At 41.8% G+C, this 16,756-nt stretch overlaps 1 protein-coding gene across 2 annotated transcripts; it reads right to left on the bottom strand.

Moving 5' to 3' along the window:
• Positions 1–8: 8 nt before the first annotated feature.
• On the bottom strand, positions 9–16,203 carry pdcd6ip (programmed cell death 6 interacting protein). Of its 2 annotated transcripts, none has more exons than XM_030412156.1 (18): positions 15,886–16,203; positions 12,613–12,667; positions 12,452–12,521; positions 11,493–11,620; positions 10,663–10,816; positions 9,516–9,616; positions 7,784–7,915; positions 7,109–7,331; positions 6,739–6,862; positions 6,190–6,367; positions 4,630–4,741; positions 4,320–4,489; positions 3,671–3,919; positions 2,698–2,832; positions 2,437–2,531; positions 2,067–2,184; positions 1,754–1,959; positions 9–1,187 (listed from the first exon to the last, which is right to left on the bottom strand). In XM_030412156.1, the coding sequence occupies exons 1-18, from the start codon at positions 16,089–16,091 to the stop codon at positions 968–970; spliced, it is 2,676 nt and encodes an 891-aa protein (XP_030268016.1). In that variant the 5' UTR covers positions 16,092–16,203; the 3' UTR covers positions 9–967. The 2 variants fall into 2 exon arrangements, with proteins under 2 accessions (XP_030268016.1, XP_030268017.1); XM_030412157.1 differs by having other exon boundaries at positions 7,784–7,900.
• Between the last annotated feature and the right edge of the window lie 553 nt (positions 16,204–16,756).

The following is a 16,756-nucleotide window of genomic DNA, read 5'->3' as shown; positions in this document are numbered from 1 at the left end:
ATCCAACATTTAAAGACAGACAAATTCTGGCTGGCAGTTGTTTTTAATCACATTAGAGCTGAGGAATAAAAATAAACACAAAGAGCATGAGAGGGCAGCACACAGAGTGTCTCAGTTAACAGAGTCTTATTTATACATATATTTATATAATAGAATCATTTCTCCCATTTGAACAGCCTCTGATTGTAACACAGAAATATATCAACGTTCCCCAGGTGAGAGAGAAGAGAAAAAGAGCAAAAGAAAACAGACCAGAACTCTCAACAGTCTTCATCTACATTAGAAAACCTACAGGCCATTCGTTTTTATAGGTTTATATATCAGCGAGGCATCAGTATTCATTACAAAAATAGGAATATAGTTGATATAGAAGCACTGGGGGTTGACTGAGTGGGTGGGGGAGTGAGATGTGGCTGTGCCCTCCCATCAGTGGCATGACTAGTAATGACCACCCATCCGCCCACTCAACAAATCCACCCGACCCAGGAAACATCCTAGGATTCTGTGCGCCTCCATGAGTGTTGTACAGCAGTCCAGCCCAGACAAAGAGTCAGTTATCAATGGAAACCAGTTAGGGTTTAAATTAAACCATTAACAAAAAAACCATTAGAAAATGAGTACATAAAAAACAACCTTACAGGCAAAAGGAGGGGGTTAGTGCATCGATGAATATGAAACAGTTCAAGAAAAGTGCCTTCAGAACCAAGAAAACATGATCTAGGAAAAAAAAGGGAGTGCGCGGTGTGGAGGAGAAAGTAAGAATTGACAAAGGAATAAAACCTATCCAGGAGAAGTGCAAAGCAGCTCTGAGGTCGCCCATGACTTGGGTTTCTATCGCTGCTGTTAGTGAGGGATAACAAAAAGATGAGCGAGGAGGGAGCTAATGGAAAATGAAGTGTTATTGCTGGGGGTATCTTTTATTTGGTGTTAACTGGTGAGAAGGAGAATGACAGGATCGAGAGAAGAGTTATTGCTGAGGGTAGTAGGGCTGCTGCTGAGGGGGCTGCTGTGGGTAGCCAGGGTAGCCAGGTTGTCCGGTGGGTGGGGCTGCTGGGTAGCCTCCCTGTCCTGGAGTCGCCTGGTACGGCGAGTAGGGCATATTAGGCATGTTGGGCATGTTGGGCATGTTGGGCATGTTGAACTGGCCGTAAGCGTAGGGATTGTAGCCCATAGGCATCTGGAAGTACCTGTGTGGACAACATGACAGAGAAAACCAATGTGAGAATGATATTGACCAACTTCTTAATGAAATAGTTCAACATTTTGGGAAATACGCTTCTTTGATTTTACTTAACAATCTTGGAATGATATGGAGATTGATACCGCTCTCATGTCTGTGTGGAAAGCACACAACTGGAGTCTGCAGCAGGTTAGGAAACAGCTATACTGGCTGTGTTTGCAGGTAAACTGCTAACAGCCTGCAGACTCCAGCTATTCATGTATGGTGTCAAATTTCCAGCTAACTTTCTGCAAGAAAACCAATTAGCATATTTCTCAAAATGTTGAACTATTCCTTTGATTTAATATCCTTTCTATCCACCTGTATCAGAGCAGATCAAGTACAGAGACATGTATGTTTTCATAACCTAAGAGGACTTTTGATTATGGATGACAGGCTTTTACTGCCTAAATTCGTACAGCTAGTAGAAGGATTTCTAAGAAGGATGAAATTATGTCCTCTTAATCAACTCAGTGAGTTATTATGTGGATTAATTTGTAATAAGAAACCAGAGTGTCTACAGGAGAAGCTCACCCTGGATAGCCCTGATAGCTGGGGTAAGGTGGTCCCTGGGCCTGGGATGGTGGAACCATAGGTGGAGGGTTGCCAGTGGGAGGGCCAGTGGGTGGTGCGCTAGTGGGAGTGGTGGATGCTGCCTGAGGGGTGAAGCTTGGTGGAGGGGGCCTTGCTGGCGGCTGGGGCCTTGCCTGGGGCTGCTGCTGCTGCTGGGCAGGTGGAGTCTGCAGGTAGAAGGAGATATCACACAGATCAATATGTGATAAATAATCATCGGCCTCACATGTGCTGCAGAGGTGTTCGATGTTTGGCTTTGTGAGTGGCTGCTTACAAATACGGTCCTTGGTGCAGGGGTTGGGCCGGCGGCGGGGGCAGCTGGGGTGCTCTGGTAGGCGGGGACGTTGAAGTTTGGAGCGCTGGGCTCTCGGGCGATGCTCTGCTGCAGCTCCCTGAAATTAGAACAATGACTGTGCTGCAGTGTTTCCCACTTATTCATGCATTTATCAGTTTTCACGAACCCTTACAGTTCAGTATAGTTGTTCATTAAAATCATAATCTGTGAATTACAAACATTCTCATTCTAAAACACATCCAGGATCCAATACTGGACTTAGCTTTAAAAATCAAAATGAGACACACGACAACAAGCAAATAAAAAACCTGCATGTCAATCGAGTGGACAAAACCAGGAAAATACATACTTAAGTAGTTCATCCCGCTCTGTCTTACGAGCAAAAACGATGTCGCTGCATTTGTTCTGGAACTTGAGCAGGATTTCTGTCAGGTCGTTGTAGAACTGAGGAGGGAGAAACAAAAGGGGACGAAAATAAATCACCCAGTCTGCAAAAAAAAACCCCACAACAAAAAAACAAATCAAAGCAGAAAGTGTCCGACAAGTTATGAATTACTGCAGTTCATCCTCATTGAGGCACATGTGCAGGTGTGTTGTGCTGAGCGAGTACCTTGGTGCCTTCGCGCAGGTTGCTGCTGATCTCAACGTAGCTGTCGTGGGCTGAAGCCAGCTTCTTCAGCACCTCCTCCCTCTGGTTGGCCTCCGTGTTGGACTGCTTCAGACTGCTGAACTCCTGGTGGGACGTCTGGAAGAAGATCACAGGCCAGTAAGATGGAGCATGAATTTAAGGAGGTTAATCTCTGTCACCACAAGTATATTTATGTCCGATAAAACAACAATTCTTTCTTCACACACACTGGCACTAAAGAGGGCAAGCTGTGTTTTACTCACTCTGTGACCTTTGTGATCTGCTTGCATGAGTTTTTGTTTATATAAGTCACGCTTCATTGAAATCATTTGTTAGGATCTACTTCAGACCAGGGGTCCCATTTAGAGACAATACAAACTCTGTCCTGAAAGAGGCGTTTGCCACGTCCCACACAAAATTTAGGATCTTGAAAAACAAACGGGAGAATGGTAGCACCTGCAAGCAAACTCTGACCCATGTATAAGAACATTTTGGAAACGGGGAACTGGCAACACAGTATTGAACCGAATTGAAGCTAGGTCATCAGTGCTGTTTCACCGTCACATTACCCCCAGAGCGCAGCAGAGAGGGATGGACAGTGCTGACACTCGTGGTCAGCTGTGGAGCTCCGCTGCTGTTGAAATGCAGGATGTGTCAGATGGAAGGATTTCAATCATGTCTGTCCCGCCTTTCCTTTCCCGATATTTTCACTGTCCTCGCACTGCTAGAGGACTACGTGAATAAAAGACTTAATAAGTGCTATGTTTTTTTGTGCCAAAATTGTTTTTTTCTTCCTTTTCCTCTCGTTTGTGTAGGTATGCAAACACTTATTGTGGAGTCTCTGCACAGTCTTATAAATGAGACCACTGATTAAAAAATGGTCTCTTTAACAGCTGCCTTACTGCTGAATCAATATTTTGTTTCTGGAATACAACAATCAATCATCCCAAACTACCTGAACTTGTCCCAGCAGCTCTTCCTGTGTGCGGAGGCTGGCCTGTACCCTCTGGTTGTAGGAACCGTACAACTGGTCGAGCTGTGCGAGTGACAGCTGCTCCTCGTTGATGGCCCCGTCCTGGGCGAGTGCCGTCAGGAAGCAAACAGACATGTCAAAGGTCACGGCCTTGATCTCTCCCTCCAGGGTCTCCCTCTCCTTCTTCACCTCCTCCAACTGGGCGAGCTGGGAGCGCAGCACGTTCACTACCTGGTGAAGATGGAGAAGATGTCAATGTCACTGACCTCTCGAACTTATAATGACTCCATATGCTGTTGTTTTCTTTAACTTAGGCATTAATTCAGTGTAGCTGTGGAGAGACATGCACTTTGTCCTCACTCCTTCCCTGTTCTGCTTGCTTAGTTATTTAAGTTCCCCAGTGACACACGATGCAAAGTCAGCAAATAGAATGAAAAATGGAGCTACTGTAGGGAGGAGGGACAGGACTATAAAGCACACAGTGTCCACTGGGTGTTTCTGTACAGCAGTAGTCTGTATATGTGTTTATGTGACACACACACAAAAAATAACAATGACAATAAAAAGAAAAGTTTTACATTAACAGGCCATGAGAATAAAAATATAAAGTTTTTATTAGAGGTGGACAGACCTCGCTGCCCTGCAGTGTCTTGGTCGGGTTGGCGGAGGGGATGGCAGCGTTGAGCTCGTTCTCTGGCTTACAAAGGAGGGCGATCATGTCACAGTGGGTGTTGTAGCGATCCTTCACGACCTGGTCCGCCTGTACGGCCTTGTCCAAGATGTTGCGGAAGTTAGTTCCCTCTGTGGGAAAGTAGGGAGCAGGTGAGGTTAGGGGGGACATGGGAGAAAGTCAAAGGGAGGAGGAGACAACTAGGAGCACTGACGACAGTGGATGACATGGCGATAAACAGGAAGGACATGTTATCAGTGTGTGTACGTACCTGCACGGAGGGGCTTGTAGAGGTCTCCAGAGGGAGTTCTGTTCCAACGCTGGTTGAATTTGGTTCTCAGCTCGTTGTCTGTCGTTTCTTCATCGTCCAGCATCTTCAGAGACTGACAACAACACAGCACACAAACATTAGATCCTCAGATGGTTACACCTTCATTATTACCAGCTGCAACACCGTTGGCTGGTAATGTTTTCACCTGAGTCTGTGTGTATCATCATGGAAAAAATTTGTTCCTGGAGACACCCATTGTAGCGGGAAGCAGAAGCACTTTTGAGAATTTGCCAGATGTCTGTCTGTGGACTGATTTATTACAGTGTAGTTCAGAATGAAGGCCAGGTTTGAATATGGGTGTGGTCCAACCCATAAATACTGAGTGCCAATGTAACGATGCAATAATGACTACTATGTACTGATGGGAATGAGTCACGGGAATAAGAACCAGTGCTGCTGTGGCTGGTATGATCCCATCCAAAGATGGTCTCAAGTTCATTTGTGATGAAGGCCACAGGATATATTTATGTATTATCCGACTTTTGAGGATTAATTTAGTATTCAGAGTATATAATTGCAGTTGACTTAATGAGCAATTTCATACATCATCAACAATCATACATTGTTATGTCTGTAAGTATCCAAAGAACCCAAAAATGCACAAAAGAAGTTCACAGAGCTCAAGGAAAATCACTCGTTTTCAGAATATTCAATTTACAGTGATGTAAGAAAGTAGAGCAGCAAATCCATACTTTTGGGAAGTCGTAAAAATATGAAATATTTCTTCTATCTGTAATGATAACGCGATTATCAGAATTGTTGCTGATTTTCTGACCGTTCAATTTTCTGCTACCATTTGAGCTGTTGTTTCAGAACTGCTTCAATGCATTAAAAAGGAAAAGCCATGACCAGAGTTTGAATATCAAACAAAAATAATGAAAAAAGTAAATAACAAAGTCAGCTTTTTGGTTTTCCTTTCCGTTGCTTTTATTATTTTATTTTAAATTTCTTTTCTAATTTTCATTCTCACTGATGACTCTTTAAACAAGACAACTGACTACTTTTTTGGGGGGAAATTGGGACAATTTGATGTGGCCTCGCCAACAAACTTGGAAGCAGGCTGTGTTTTATGTTTTTACATCCATCTGTTTATTTGTTTGTCAGCAAGATGTCTAAAAAAACGGTTTGGCAGAAGCTGGAGGACAAACAGTCCTTGGCCCAAAGATCAGTGGTTTAGTTTTCAGTGATGATCCTGATCTGGGATTTACGCCATTAGGGACGATTATGATTTCTTTTTACTGATTGTGTGTTCTTCCATTAAGGGTGGTAGGAAAGTCTAACACTTGTCCAAATCAGCTGCTTAACAGCATTTCATTCATATGCTGCTTTGTCAAGAAAAGCAAAGCCATATGACAAACAAGCTGTTGGGAAGGCTGCAGTTCTAAAAGTTCCTTCTTTACTTTCTAAATCATTCATGATCAGCGTTAGCAATACAGTGAGAGGTAAGCTCACTGGTTGTGTGATCTACAAAGTGTATTATTGTGTGTTTTTGTGTCTTACCTCGTCCAGGATCTCTCTGTTGCGGGTCAGAAGCTCTGGCAGGTCTCTGATCAGCTGCTCAACGCTCTGCAGTCCTCCTTGCTGCACGATGGACCGTGCCTTCTCAGCAATGGATTGTGGGATAGAGTCTCCAGACAGATCTTCCAGAGCAGCTGGCAGGTTTAGGGACGCCAGCACCCTGATGGACAATTACAGATCATCTGTCAGTTATTGTGTTCTCACAGTGAAAATATTACATCAGCACTGACGAAAATAATGCCTAAATGGATTAAAGTACATGTTGCCCAAAGGGTATTTCACTCAAATTGTTAAGCACTTATTAAATTCATCAGATAGGGGGTTACAAGTGCGTAACTGCTACTTAGGGCACTACACTACAAACATACTGTAAGTGCTTGTATCGACATTTTAATGGTACCTGTTACACCATTACATTGTACATTTTTAATAAATCCAGACACAAGCACTCGCAGAAAGGTTCATGGGAAGATACACATTGTCGTGCACAAGCAAAGCAACATAGGCTCATACAGACAGGGGATAGCATACCCGTTGCAGAGATTGGTGGCCTCCCTCATTGTTCCCACCAGTCTGTTAACAGTCTCAGCCTTCCTCTGGCTGTAAATGCTCATGGACTGCTGCACTGCCATGGGGACCATCTTCTCAAACAAGTCTTAGGAGAAAGGAACATAAACAACTGGTTTAAAAAAGAATCCAGCCAGAGATTGCCCATCTGAAGTCACTCAGTCCCTACACAATGAGTAGGAGGTCATGTTTTTAGGATGGCTTTATTCTCCTAAATGTCAAACTGTTCCTATGAAGCTTCTGTTTTTTCTGACCTGGCTCATGCTCAGATGTAGATAATTAGTTTTTTGTCTCTCTACACGTGTCAAACTGTGTTGTCTATGTTGTATCTCACCTGTGAATTTCTGACTGAGTGGAGGTGTGATGGCGGTGGCTCTGACCAGCGCTGCTTTGCCGATGTGTTCCAGATCTTTGACCTCGGGCACGCGGTCGTGGTAGATAAAGTCATTGTCTTTTTTGGCTGCGGTGAGGGCTCGGTTGATTTTATCACTTAAGTCCTTAACGCTCACATACTCGTCGTAACGAGAGGCCACCGTCCTCACAAGCTCTGCTGCGTGCTGGAGGGACAATCAGAGGACAGAAGATGGAGAAGAACACTTCTACTTCATGAATTTTATGTTTTTGATGTGGAACTTCAAGGTGTGTACGTCTAATATCTTTCCAGTTTCTGAGGATTATATAAGACATTTGAGATTTTTTTTTCTTTTTTTTTTTTTTAAGTATTTTTTTGGCCTTTTTTTATGGCTTTATTGATAGTACAGCTGAAGATATGACAGGAAACAGGGGGAGAGAGAGGGGGTGTGACACGCAGCAAAGAGACCCGGGGCGGGAGTCGAACCAGGTCTGCTGCAGAGCCTTGGCACATGGGACGCCTGCTCTACCAACTGAGCTAAACGGCGCCCCAGACATTTGAGATTTACTGAAATAATATTGAGTGGCCATATTATTTCAAGATGTGAGGGATGAATTGGGTGGGACCAAACCTGGAAGTCATATGAAAGCTGTGTACCTGCAGACGTGCAATCTCCTCCCCAAAGCGCTTCTTCTGTTTGGCCAGGACACTCTGGTGCAGCTCAGCGTTGGCTTGCATGATGCAGTGCTTGGCCGCCAGCACCGGCAGCACTTCCTGAAAATAAAAATACTGACCAGGGAGAGGCAACCACGGAGCAACACGCAGGCACACAAACAGATAAATGCACGCACATACGCACGCATGATGGCAAGGCAAACCATAAAATGGCAGGCGCACACCAGCGAGGTCAAATCACGAATGACATCACAAAAGCCAATCACAAGGAGGCACAAGCATTCAGAGGCGTGCAAACACAACACAAGCACGCACAGACAGGGACAATCAATGCCAACGCCACCACCACGAGGGATGCAGAAAGAAAGGAAGACAACGAGAGAGAAAACAGAACAGGCCATGAGTGTTTAACCTTTCAGCAAAAGCTGCTACACCTTCATCAAATGTCCCACAGCTTTGTGTGTGTGTGTGTGTGTTTGATTTTATGCATTCCGGGTAAACAGAGGAACTGCTTTTCACATATGAATCAATTTCCCTGGCCTTGTTTCCTGTATCCAAATGAAGTGACATCTTCGCAATCAAACTGGTGGTGTACTTAATCAGGCTGCACTGTTAAATGTTACAAAACTCATACAGCTCTGTACAATTAAAAGAAATGAACTATGTTGTAACATAATGTCCAAAGATTTTTAGGGGTTGAGCATATATCAAACTTATCTGACAATTCTTTATAAATGTCTGACTTTTATTTATTCATACTGCTGATATTTTAAGCTGAATCATCGATAACTTTTTAAATCTCTATTAAGCATTAAACAAACAAACGAAAAAATTCAAATTTTACGCAAGGTAATGGTGCATTTCGTTTGACCGCCTGTTGCTATAACTTACGGTAAAAACATCATATGATACATCAGAGACTGAGGCAGGGGGTCAGCAAACAAGGCAAAACATAAAATGAATAGAAAATTATGATATTACATCATTTATGAACATAACTGCCTGAGTCACTTCAGATAGATTTTCATCAGCACTGGTGGTTGTTTAAGAATTAAAATGACTCCCATGATCCCATGCTACCTCATGGCGCAAAATCCTTGATTTTTCGTGTTTGGATTGAGTGATTGCTAGCTGCAGAAATATTTAACAAAAATGTATGTCTGTGTGTTTTAATCTAGCGATGCAATTTAGCGTTTACTTGCTAAACACTCGACACTCAAAATAGGCTCCATTTGAACTGGAAAAAAAATATTGCTAGTGACTTATTTCGTGCATTTCACTTTATTTTGATATCATTGACCTACAAACCTGAGGTGGTGTGTGTTTCTGTGGTTGTGTGTGTTTCAGTCAGTGTTAGACAGACAGTAAGTACTTCAGGTGCCTGCGATTAGATGTTAAGGAACCACTCAGAATGAAAACAAGTCGAACTGCAGCTTAGTAGTAACCAACCAATCAGAGTGAAAACAGGATGGAAATGGACCAATGAAAACAGAGAAAGGTTGCAATTTGGACAGTCCCGCAACCTGAGTACCACTCTTCAAGTCTTATTTTACAGAAACGCACACGCACAAAACAAAACACACAATCAGACAGACAAAACACACTCCAAACATACAGAACTGTGTTTGCATCTTCACCACACTCGACACATGGCTGACTGCAAGTGTGTTTGTTTTGGGGTTAGTGTATAGCTATAAGTGTGTCCTTCACATACCTTGGGAAGGTTGTCTTTGTACTGGCACTGCTTGAAGGCATCGCCATAAAAATCCGCTGCCTGATTGGCCAGCTTTGCGATGACAGCATCCTTCATCTTATCTATTGGGCGAACAAGTACATATTCAATAAAAAACAGTCACGAAAAGTAGTTGTGTTCCTGTCAACCTCACATCACAAGCTGATCACACCATCTGCAGCTTGCTAACTGATTATTTGGTCATACATTCAAACATAAAGGGTATTTTCTAAAATTGCCCCCACTCCCCACAAAACCTATTTATGACAAAAACAAACCGTGTCGGCAGAAAATATAGGTCTAATTGTTTTCATAACTTATTTAATAATATAACCTTCAAAGCTGTTGTGCTGAAAATTCTTATAAGCAACTCCATAGACAGAACTGGGACAGACATGTGCAACCTGGATCAAAACTGCTTGCTGCCTTTGCAAGAAATTTTAATCTTAATGCAAAAATTAACATGCGTGTACAAGATGCTACCTCTTTAGTGCAATTGCTCTGGCTCCTCTATATCTGGCAGATTTGTGATACCAGTGCTGATAAACTTTTACACATCATAAAGTTTTACATATTATTGAGCAAAAGACCAAGTAGCGGTCCATGTCTGTGATGCACTTTTAAAACTAACAATTCAGACTAAAAAACTCCTTTGAGTATCGACACGACAGAAATCGATATAAATCATAACGATCACGTACAGTCGCCAGGATGTCTACAGGTACCAGATGTTTAAATTGAATTCTTTTTAAGAGCTTTTCAAGATATTTCTTAATCCAATTTAATATTTTTTGGACAAATCTTATTCAGCACTGCAGGTAAGTATAAAGCTTGCAGAGGAAGGTTTTATGTAGGAATATTCTTATTAGAGTAAGAAGTGCAAAGTACAATGACTGAATGATGTTCAATGGTAAGTTGTAACATCAAAAATGTGGACTTGGACTGGACACAGAAGAACTTTTCTTTTGACATAAAGATGGTTAAAATAAATTAGATAACACATTAGTGGTCATTTAGACCTCACAAATTCAAATAGTACTATTCAAGGATTTAAAGGATCTGTTGACACCCTGGTCTTGAATTGAAGACAGTGTTTATGTGGACCATTGAGGATTCCTTTCTTTGGTACCTGAGGTGGCTTTGAGGAAAATGACCTCCTGGGCCTGGGCCAGCATGATGAGGCTCAGGGTACCCACAGTTTCAGGGGAGATGTCCATGGTGGGCTCCCTGTTAAGTGCTGACAGCACTGTGTCCTTGATGTGGCCAAACGCTCCGCTGGCCAGCTGGACAGTGAGACAGGTAAAGACAGAAGAAAATGAGACACTACTGCCAAGGCTGGAATTCAGAGAACCTGCTTTATTCGGTCCTTTTAAAACAGTCCTCATTTTCAAAATTCCTGCAGGCCTCTTACATGCCATTCATTTAAATTAAAGAGAAGTAACAATTAACACAGAAAAAAGAAAAAACTACCCTAACCCTAACCCTCACGTTGGTGCATCTCTGATTTGTGAAACTCATTTGTAAATGTATATTAATGCTAATAACTACTGATGATTGACAAAAATTCAATGCTGATGCAATTGACATGTCTTTACACGCACACAGTGAAACTAGTTTTTCTAGTTTGTCAAGGTCTCATTGTTATAAAGATTGAGAAGCAGGGAAACGAATGGCATGTTCGCTGTTCTGATAAATAGTCTGGAAATACAAACTCAACACAAAGATTACAGTAAATTAAACTCCTGAAGTACACTATTATAAGTGACCTTACCAACCAGAAATGAGCTGCTGATTTCTGATCAGTGCTCATGTAAAACACAACATTTTTATATATAAAAATATATATCTGCATATAACTGTTAGTGAGATATATATATATCTCACTAACAGTTGTAATTTCACACAGATATATAACTGTACACGTTGCTATATTTCTGTGTAGCTGTACTGTTCGCCCACCTGATAGTATTTGGCTGCAGCCTTCAGTCCCTCGTCGTTGTCCAGGTTCTGCTCTGAGGCGATCTGACTGGCCAGTGCCGCTGCGTTGAACAACACGCATGTCTTCTCGTAGCCCAAACTGGCCAAAGCTACAACACACAAAAACAAACACACAAGAGTAAGTTTTGCTGTCCTCTTGCTGTGAATCTTAAAAGCAGTGTTTCTCTTCAGCAGCAACTTCACCTTCAGATTACACACAGGACAAAGTGACATCTAGCCTTCATCATTTGGATACCATCTGATACTGACTGCTTGCTTTATTTTATGTGGTTGGCATTTTGTCAGCAACACTTTCTACCGCTTCATTCCACATTTTTCACCCATAGTACACTGGAAGGAATCCCAGTCATGAGCTCCCACAATTCACCACAGTGGACAAAGATTCAGCGTGAAAGGAATCAATGTGAAGACTGAACTCAACAATTCTTCGCTTTGATTATTCCTTTCACACACTCAACACACAAACTTCCAGGGCACGAAAGTGGCACCAGCCACAACCCAAATGTTGGTGAAAATATGCAAGTGGTATTCAAGATTTGCTTCACTCACCAGACAAAAAAACAATGGTCATCTATTGAGAGGCTGCTAAATTCTGAACATTTACTAGTTGTTTGGCAGGTCGACAAAAAATGTGCATATTACAGTGTCAAATTGTATTATTAGTTCCATACAAGGCACCTTGTCAGGCTTTTTCTTTTAAATGCAAAATGACAAGGACCTTAAAATTTGAAAGCGCTCGTTGTGTGTGTGTGTTAGAGTGACAGATAATAAAGACAGTATGACAGATATGTGACCCAAGGGTAAATTCAAATATTGGCTTCAGCTTCTCTTAGTATTACTTCCTCCTTCTGCAGCTACCTGCACTGGTGGAAACACAGTTACATACACAGATACTCTTCCAGAAATGGACTTGCACTCACCGAGCTTTACTGAGCCACCAAACAGTGATCCTTTATCAAAGGCGTCCTTCCATGTGAAGGTTAAGCAGAGCTGTGGGGACAGAGAGACGCTTTGTGTTCAAGTTCTTCTGTCTGGGAAGTAAATCTAACCAACAATCATGTGTTCATGTTCATTCAGTTACCTGGTTTTCAGAGAAGGGGAACTTGGGCTCGACAGCACACAGTTGGTCATAGTATCTGAAGGAAAAGAAAGTAACTGGATTAAAACTTTGTTTTCTCTTATGTTTATACCCAAAAGTATTTTTATAATCGTTTTACTGCAGATCATCATCATCATCATCATCATCATCATCTTTGTTTTCACTGGAAAGACAGAAAAGTTTTTCTTTTGATTGTTATCAAACAGACCCTTAAGTCAAAGTAAGGTTTATAGAAAAAAATAAATAGGAAGAGACTGGGCCATACAGTAAATCATAATTGAGAAACTGGGGTAGTGAATATTATGATATAACTGCAGAGGAAGTCCTGCCATTTCAGAGACACTTGACAATGAGTCAGGAAAAAAACATCAGGCCAGGCAAGCAAAACCACAAGGGTGCGTACGTGCATGCGCGCGTGCACACACACACACACACACACACACACACACACACACACACACACACACACACACACACACACACACACACACACACACACACACACACACACACACACACACACACACACACACACAGGGCTGAGGAGCAGTATCTGTGTCTTTGATGTGAACAGTCTATTATTAGGAATGACAACACGCACAGAAGCTTGTTGGGAATCCCCTGTTACCAGTTCATCCACTTGGCTTTTACCAATGCCAGGACAGACCAGAGTATTTGAACACAAACAAAGACTGGCTTTACATATAGGGCTTCCTAGAGTGCAGACTGTGTTGGACACACATGCACAGGGAAGCTGAGATGAGGTGAGCCTCCTGGTTAACTAAAGAGAAAAAGAAAGCGTCCTAGACAAAACAATAGTCGCCATGGTGACACAATAGCTGTATCTGCGCAGCTTTGAAAGGGATAGGGCCAGTCGCCCTGGATACCTGGCACTTAGCTAACAGACCACATGTGCAGAGAGCCAAGGAGCGACAATACTTGCAGTAAGCAATGGCTACCCATTCTGCACTAGCTCACATGCTCTACATCCTACATACAAAGCATTTTAAATTATCAATGAACTTGTAAACTTATGTAAGCTTATATGCAAATCATGAGTTTGATAATGATATCCCTACATTAAGACAGTGGGAAAATCTTCCATGTTCTTAAAAAACTTTTATTTGGCCAATATCTATCTAAGATACTGCTACCTATGTAATTCAGAGATGCCCTGATTCAGCAATTTGTTTAATCCAAATTTTGATTCCTCAAATCATTGAGGAAAGTTACATGTTAACTGAGCATGAACTGTCAACAGACATGTCCATCAACCATTACCTCCTCGTGACACCGGTAGTTTCTCTGGGAGAGCATTACAAGCTCAAATGGGTTACACAAACAATTGGCTTAAAGATAAGTAAATGTTCTGCATTAGCCCAGTTTTGCTGCACTCAACCTATTGGCTTTGTTAACACTCAGCACTTTGGGTTGGTACACTTTTTAATCTCTAAAGAGCCGAATCTTGGCACTCGTAACACAATGCCACTTTGCACTGCGGCTAGAAAGCAGCTCAAAGTGGGAAAAAAATGGAAGACCTGCACCCGGCAATTACATACCTGGCCACTCAAGTCATCTTGGCAAACCCGTCTGTGCATAATATAACTCATGAGTCATTGAGAACATAGACTGAAAGGTCAGAGGGCAAAGTCTGCATCTATATGTCACCTAGGAGTTGAATGAGTATAGTGGTTAATAGTAAGTCAGGCAACAATGGTAAGGAGCACGATAAGTGTATCATTAGATAACAGCACCACAACAGTCAACATCAGCCAGGTGGGGTAAGTGGACCATGGAACAGAGAGGAACTTTGTTTAATAAAAGAAATCCTATTTCTGTCTCACAGTTCCTCCATCCAAAGTGAAAGGCACTTGGGCTTCACTTTTTGTGTATATCCACATGCTGTTCAAAAGGAATATCATTCCACAAAAGCTTGATACGGTACAGTCAGATGGCTGAGAGGAATACTCTCTGATATCAGATGTTTTTTCATTTATTTAGTTCTTAGAAAAGTGATGCCGAGAGGTTTGGAGCAGAACATTTTGATTAATCTATTGATATTAATCAGAAAGAAGAAGAAGAAGAACAACAAGAACAACAAGAACAACAACAACAACAACATAACAGGTGATCCCAAACTTTTAAATAGTTGTGTATTGATGTAATGTTATGTGTTACACATTCAGAGCAGCTATTTGAAATACAAAATCTATTGGCAAGAGTATATAGAGGTCTTTTCTGTAGCTCACATCTACATGCATTTTCACACTCCTGATTCTCATACATTCACAGATTTTTGAGTTTTGCTTTATCCATGTGATCTGTTTGCTGATAAGAAAATCTGTGGTTGTTTTTTCCAGCTATCCTTGATGTCTTATCACGTGGCCACCAGTGAGCTAAAGGCCTCAGCTGTTAGTGGGCCTGAATGTGAATGACATCTGACTAGCTGGCTGTGCATGGTCACTCTTACTGATGATGTAGCATCATAGTTACATGTAGCCTAGCTAATTTAACTATATCTAAAAGGAGCTCATGAGTTCGAATATATATGTGAAGGAATCTGTTGTTTTCCTGTGTATAGTTATTGTAAGTATTTGTCATCTCAGGTGGTGTCTTTACACCAAACTTGGGAACAGGATGAGTCAGCTAATTATCAGTTATCTAGAGGAATGATGGTTGATGCGAATTCTATTTAAAGCTGTCTCAGATTTACAGTTTTATTAGCGTGTTATGTAGCATGTTTTATATACCGGTGGCAAAGTTTTAAGCATTTTCTGGTGTTTTAAATTCAAGTCTGTTTGAGCTCTGTGTTTCTCCTTGGGGACAATAAATTCTTAAAATAAACACTAAAGCTAACTCTGATGCTAAGTTAACGTTAAACCATGTTGACTTTTCTGGGTCCCTCGTTGTATAAGCCACAGCTAAAGCTCAAACCTACATCAGCTAAAATGGCTAATTCATTGTTAATTGGTATTTTACATATCTGACAGTTAGGTTAAATAAGTTAACAAACCAAGTCCGTGTTAGCCGCTAAAAGGAAACTTGCCATGAACGACATATGAGTCAGTTATTATGGTGAGAAGCCTCCTAGCATATTAGCTTGACCAACTTTAGCTCCTCGGCTAGCAACTGAAAGCTAAGACATCTGGGTGCGGCAATGACTGGGCTAACTCACCGTCACAGGTGAGAGGGTAGCTCTGAGTATTAGTAATATGTTAGCTAGTTCAGGTGTGTTGTAAACGAAGGACTTTCTACCTGAGCAGAATCTCCAGGGAGCTCTCATGTTTGTCCAGAGGCCTTCCCAGCGCGTTTCTGCGGAGCTTGTTCAACTCCTCCACGGCGCGGATGTATTCCCCTTGCTCCTCGCCCGTTGGATATGTGGCTGTGACAAATTTCGACAGCGGTTTCACCAGATCCACTTCAGAGGACTTTTTCAACGGGACTGAAATAAACGTTGCCATTTCGGCCCGTCAAAGCGATATATTCAATCAGAAAAACAGAGACGTCTTCGAGCAACGGACACAAACAACAGCGAGCGACCCACTTCCTGGATTCTGACAGGGAACGTCAAATTACGTCATGGGAAACGGCCAGGCGCACCGCGCAGAAGCAGTATCGCTTTAATGAAAAATGACGGAACTGCAAGGAAATTAGCTTTATCTTCTCACGGCCACAGTCTTTCATTCACAACGCTGGACACCGTGCCCGAGTTATACATCCAGGGGGGCCCAGGGCAAAACATAGCCTTTGGGCCCCTATAAACCCTTCATTCTTCTTCATCTTTGTTTTAATGTTACATATATTCCTATGCCAGAATATCACATGGACCCTGGTATGCTGTGAGGTAATCTGACTAAACAAAAATCTGATTTCAAAGGACAATACTCCAGTTTTACAGATTAATACATTTAATTACTCAAATTCATAAGAAAAACAAAAAAACAAAAAAACATTATAACATTGGACTGTAAAACAGTTAAGAATAATTATTTATAAGTCTGCTTATCAATGTGATCAATGTGATGTATCAATGTTTTTTGTTTCATCAAAGTTTTTTTTTAAATGTCCAAACCATGTGTATTTTCCATATCCTGTTACTAATTTGAAGTGTGAGTTTTCATTGGAA

Source organism: Sparus aurata, chromosome 3, assembly GCF_900880675.1.
Source record: "Sparus aurata chromosome 3, fSpaAur1.1, whole genome shotgun sequence".
In the NCBI taxonomy this organism is placed as follows: domain Eukaryota; kingdom Metazoa; phylum Chordata; class Actinopteri; order Spariformes; family Sparidae; genus Sparus; species Sparus aurata.
Note: the sequence above shows the minus strand (reverse complement) of the source record. Positions and strands in the feature narration are given on the sequence as shown.

Coding starts and splice junctions, on each gene's coding strand:
- pdcd6ip (XM_030412156.1), bottom strand. CDS start 16,091: ATGGCAACGTTTATTTCAGTCCCGTTGAAAAAGTCCTCTGAAGTGGAT. Junction 11,621..12,451: donor TGGTGGCTCAGTAAAGCTCG/GTGAGTGCAAGT, acceptor TGTGTGTTGTAG/CTTTGGCCAGTTTGGGCTAC. Junction 10,817..11,492: donor CTGCAGCCAAATACTATCAG/GTGGGCGAACAG, acceptor CTCACTGTCCAG/CTGGCCAGCGGAGCGTTTGG.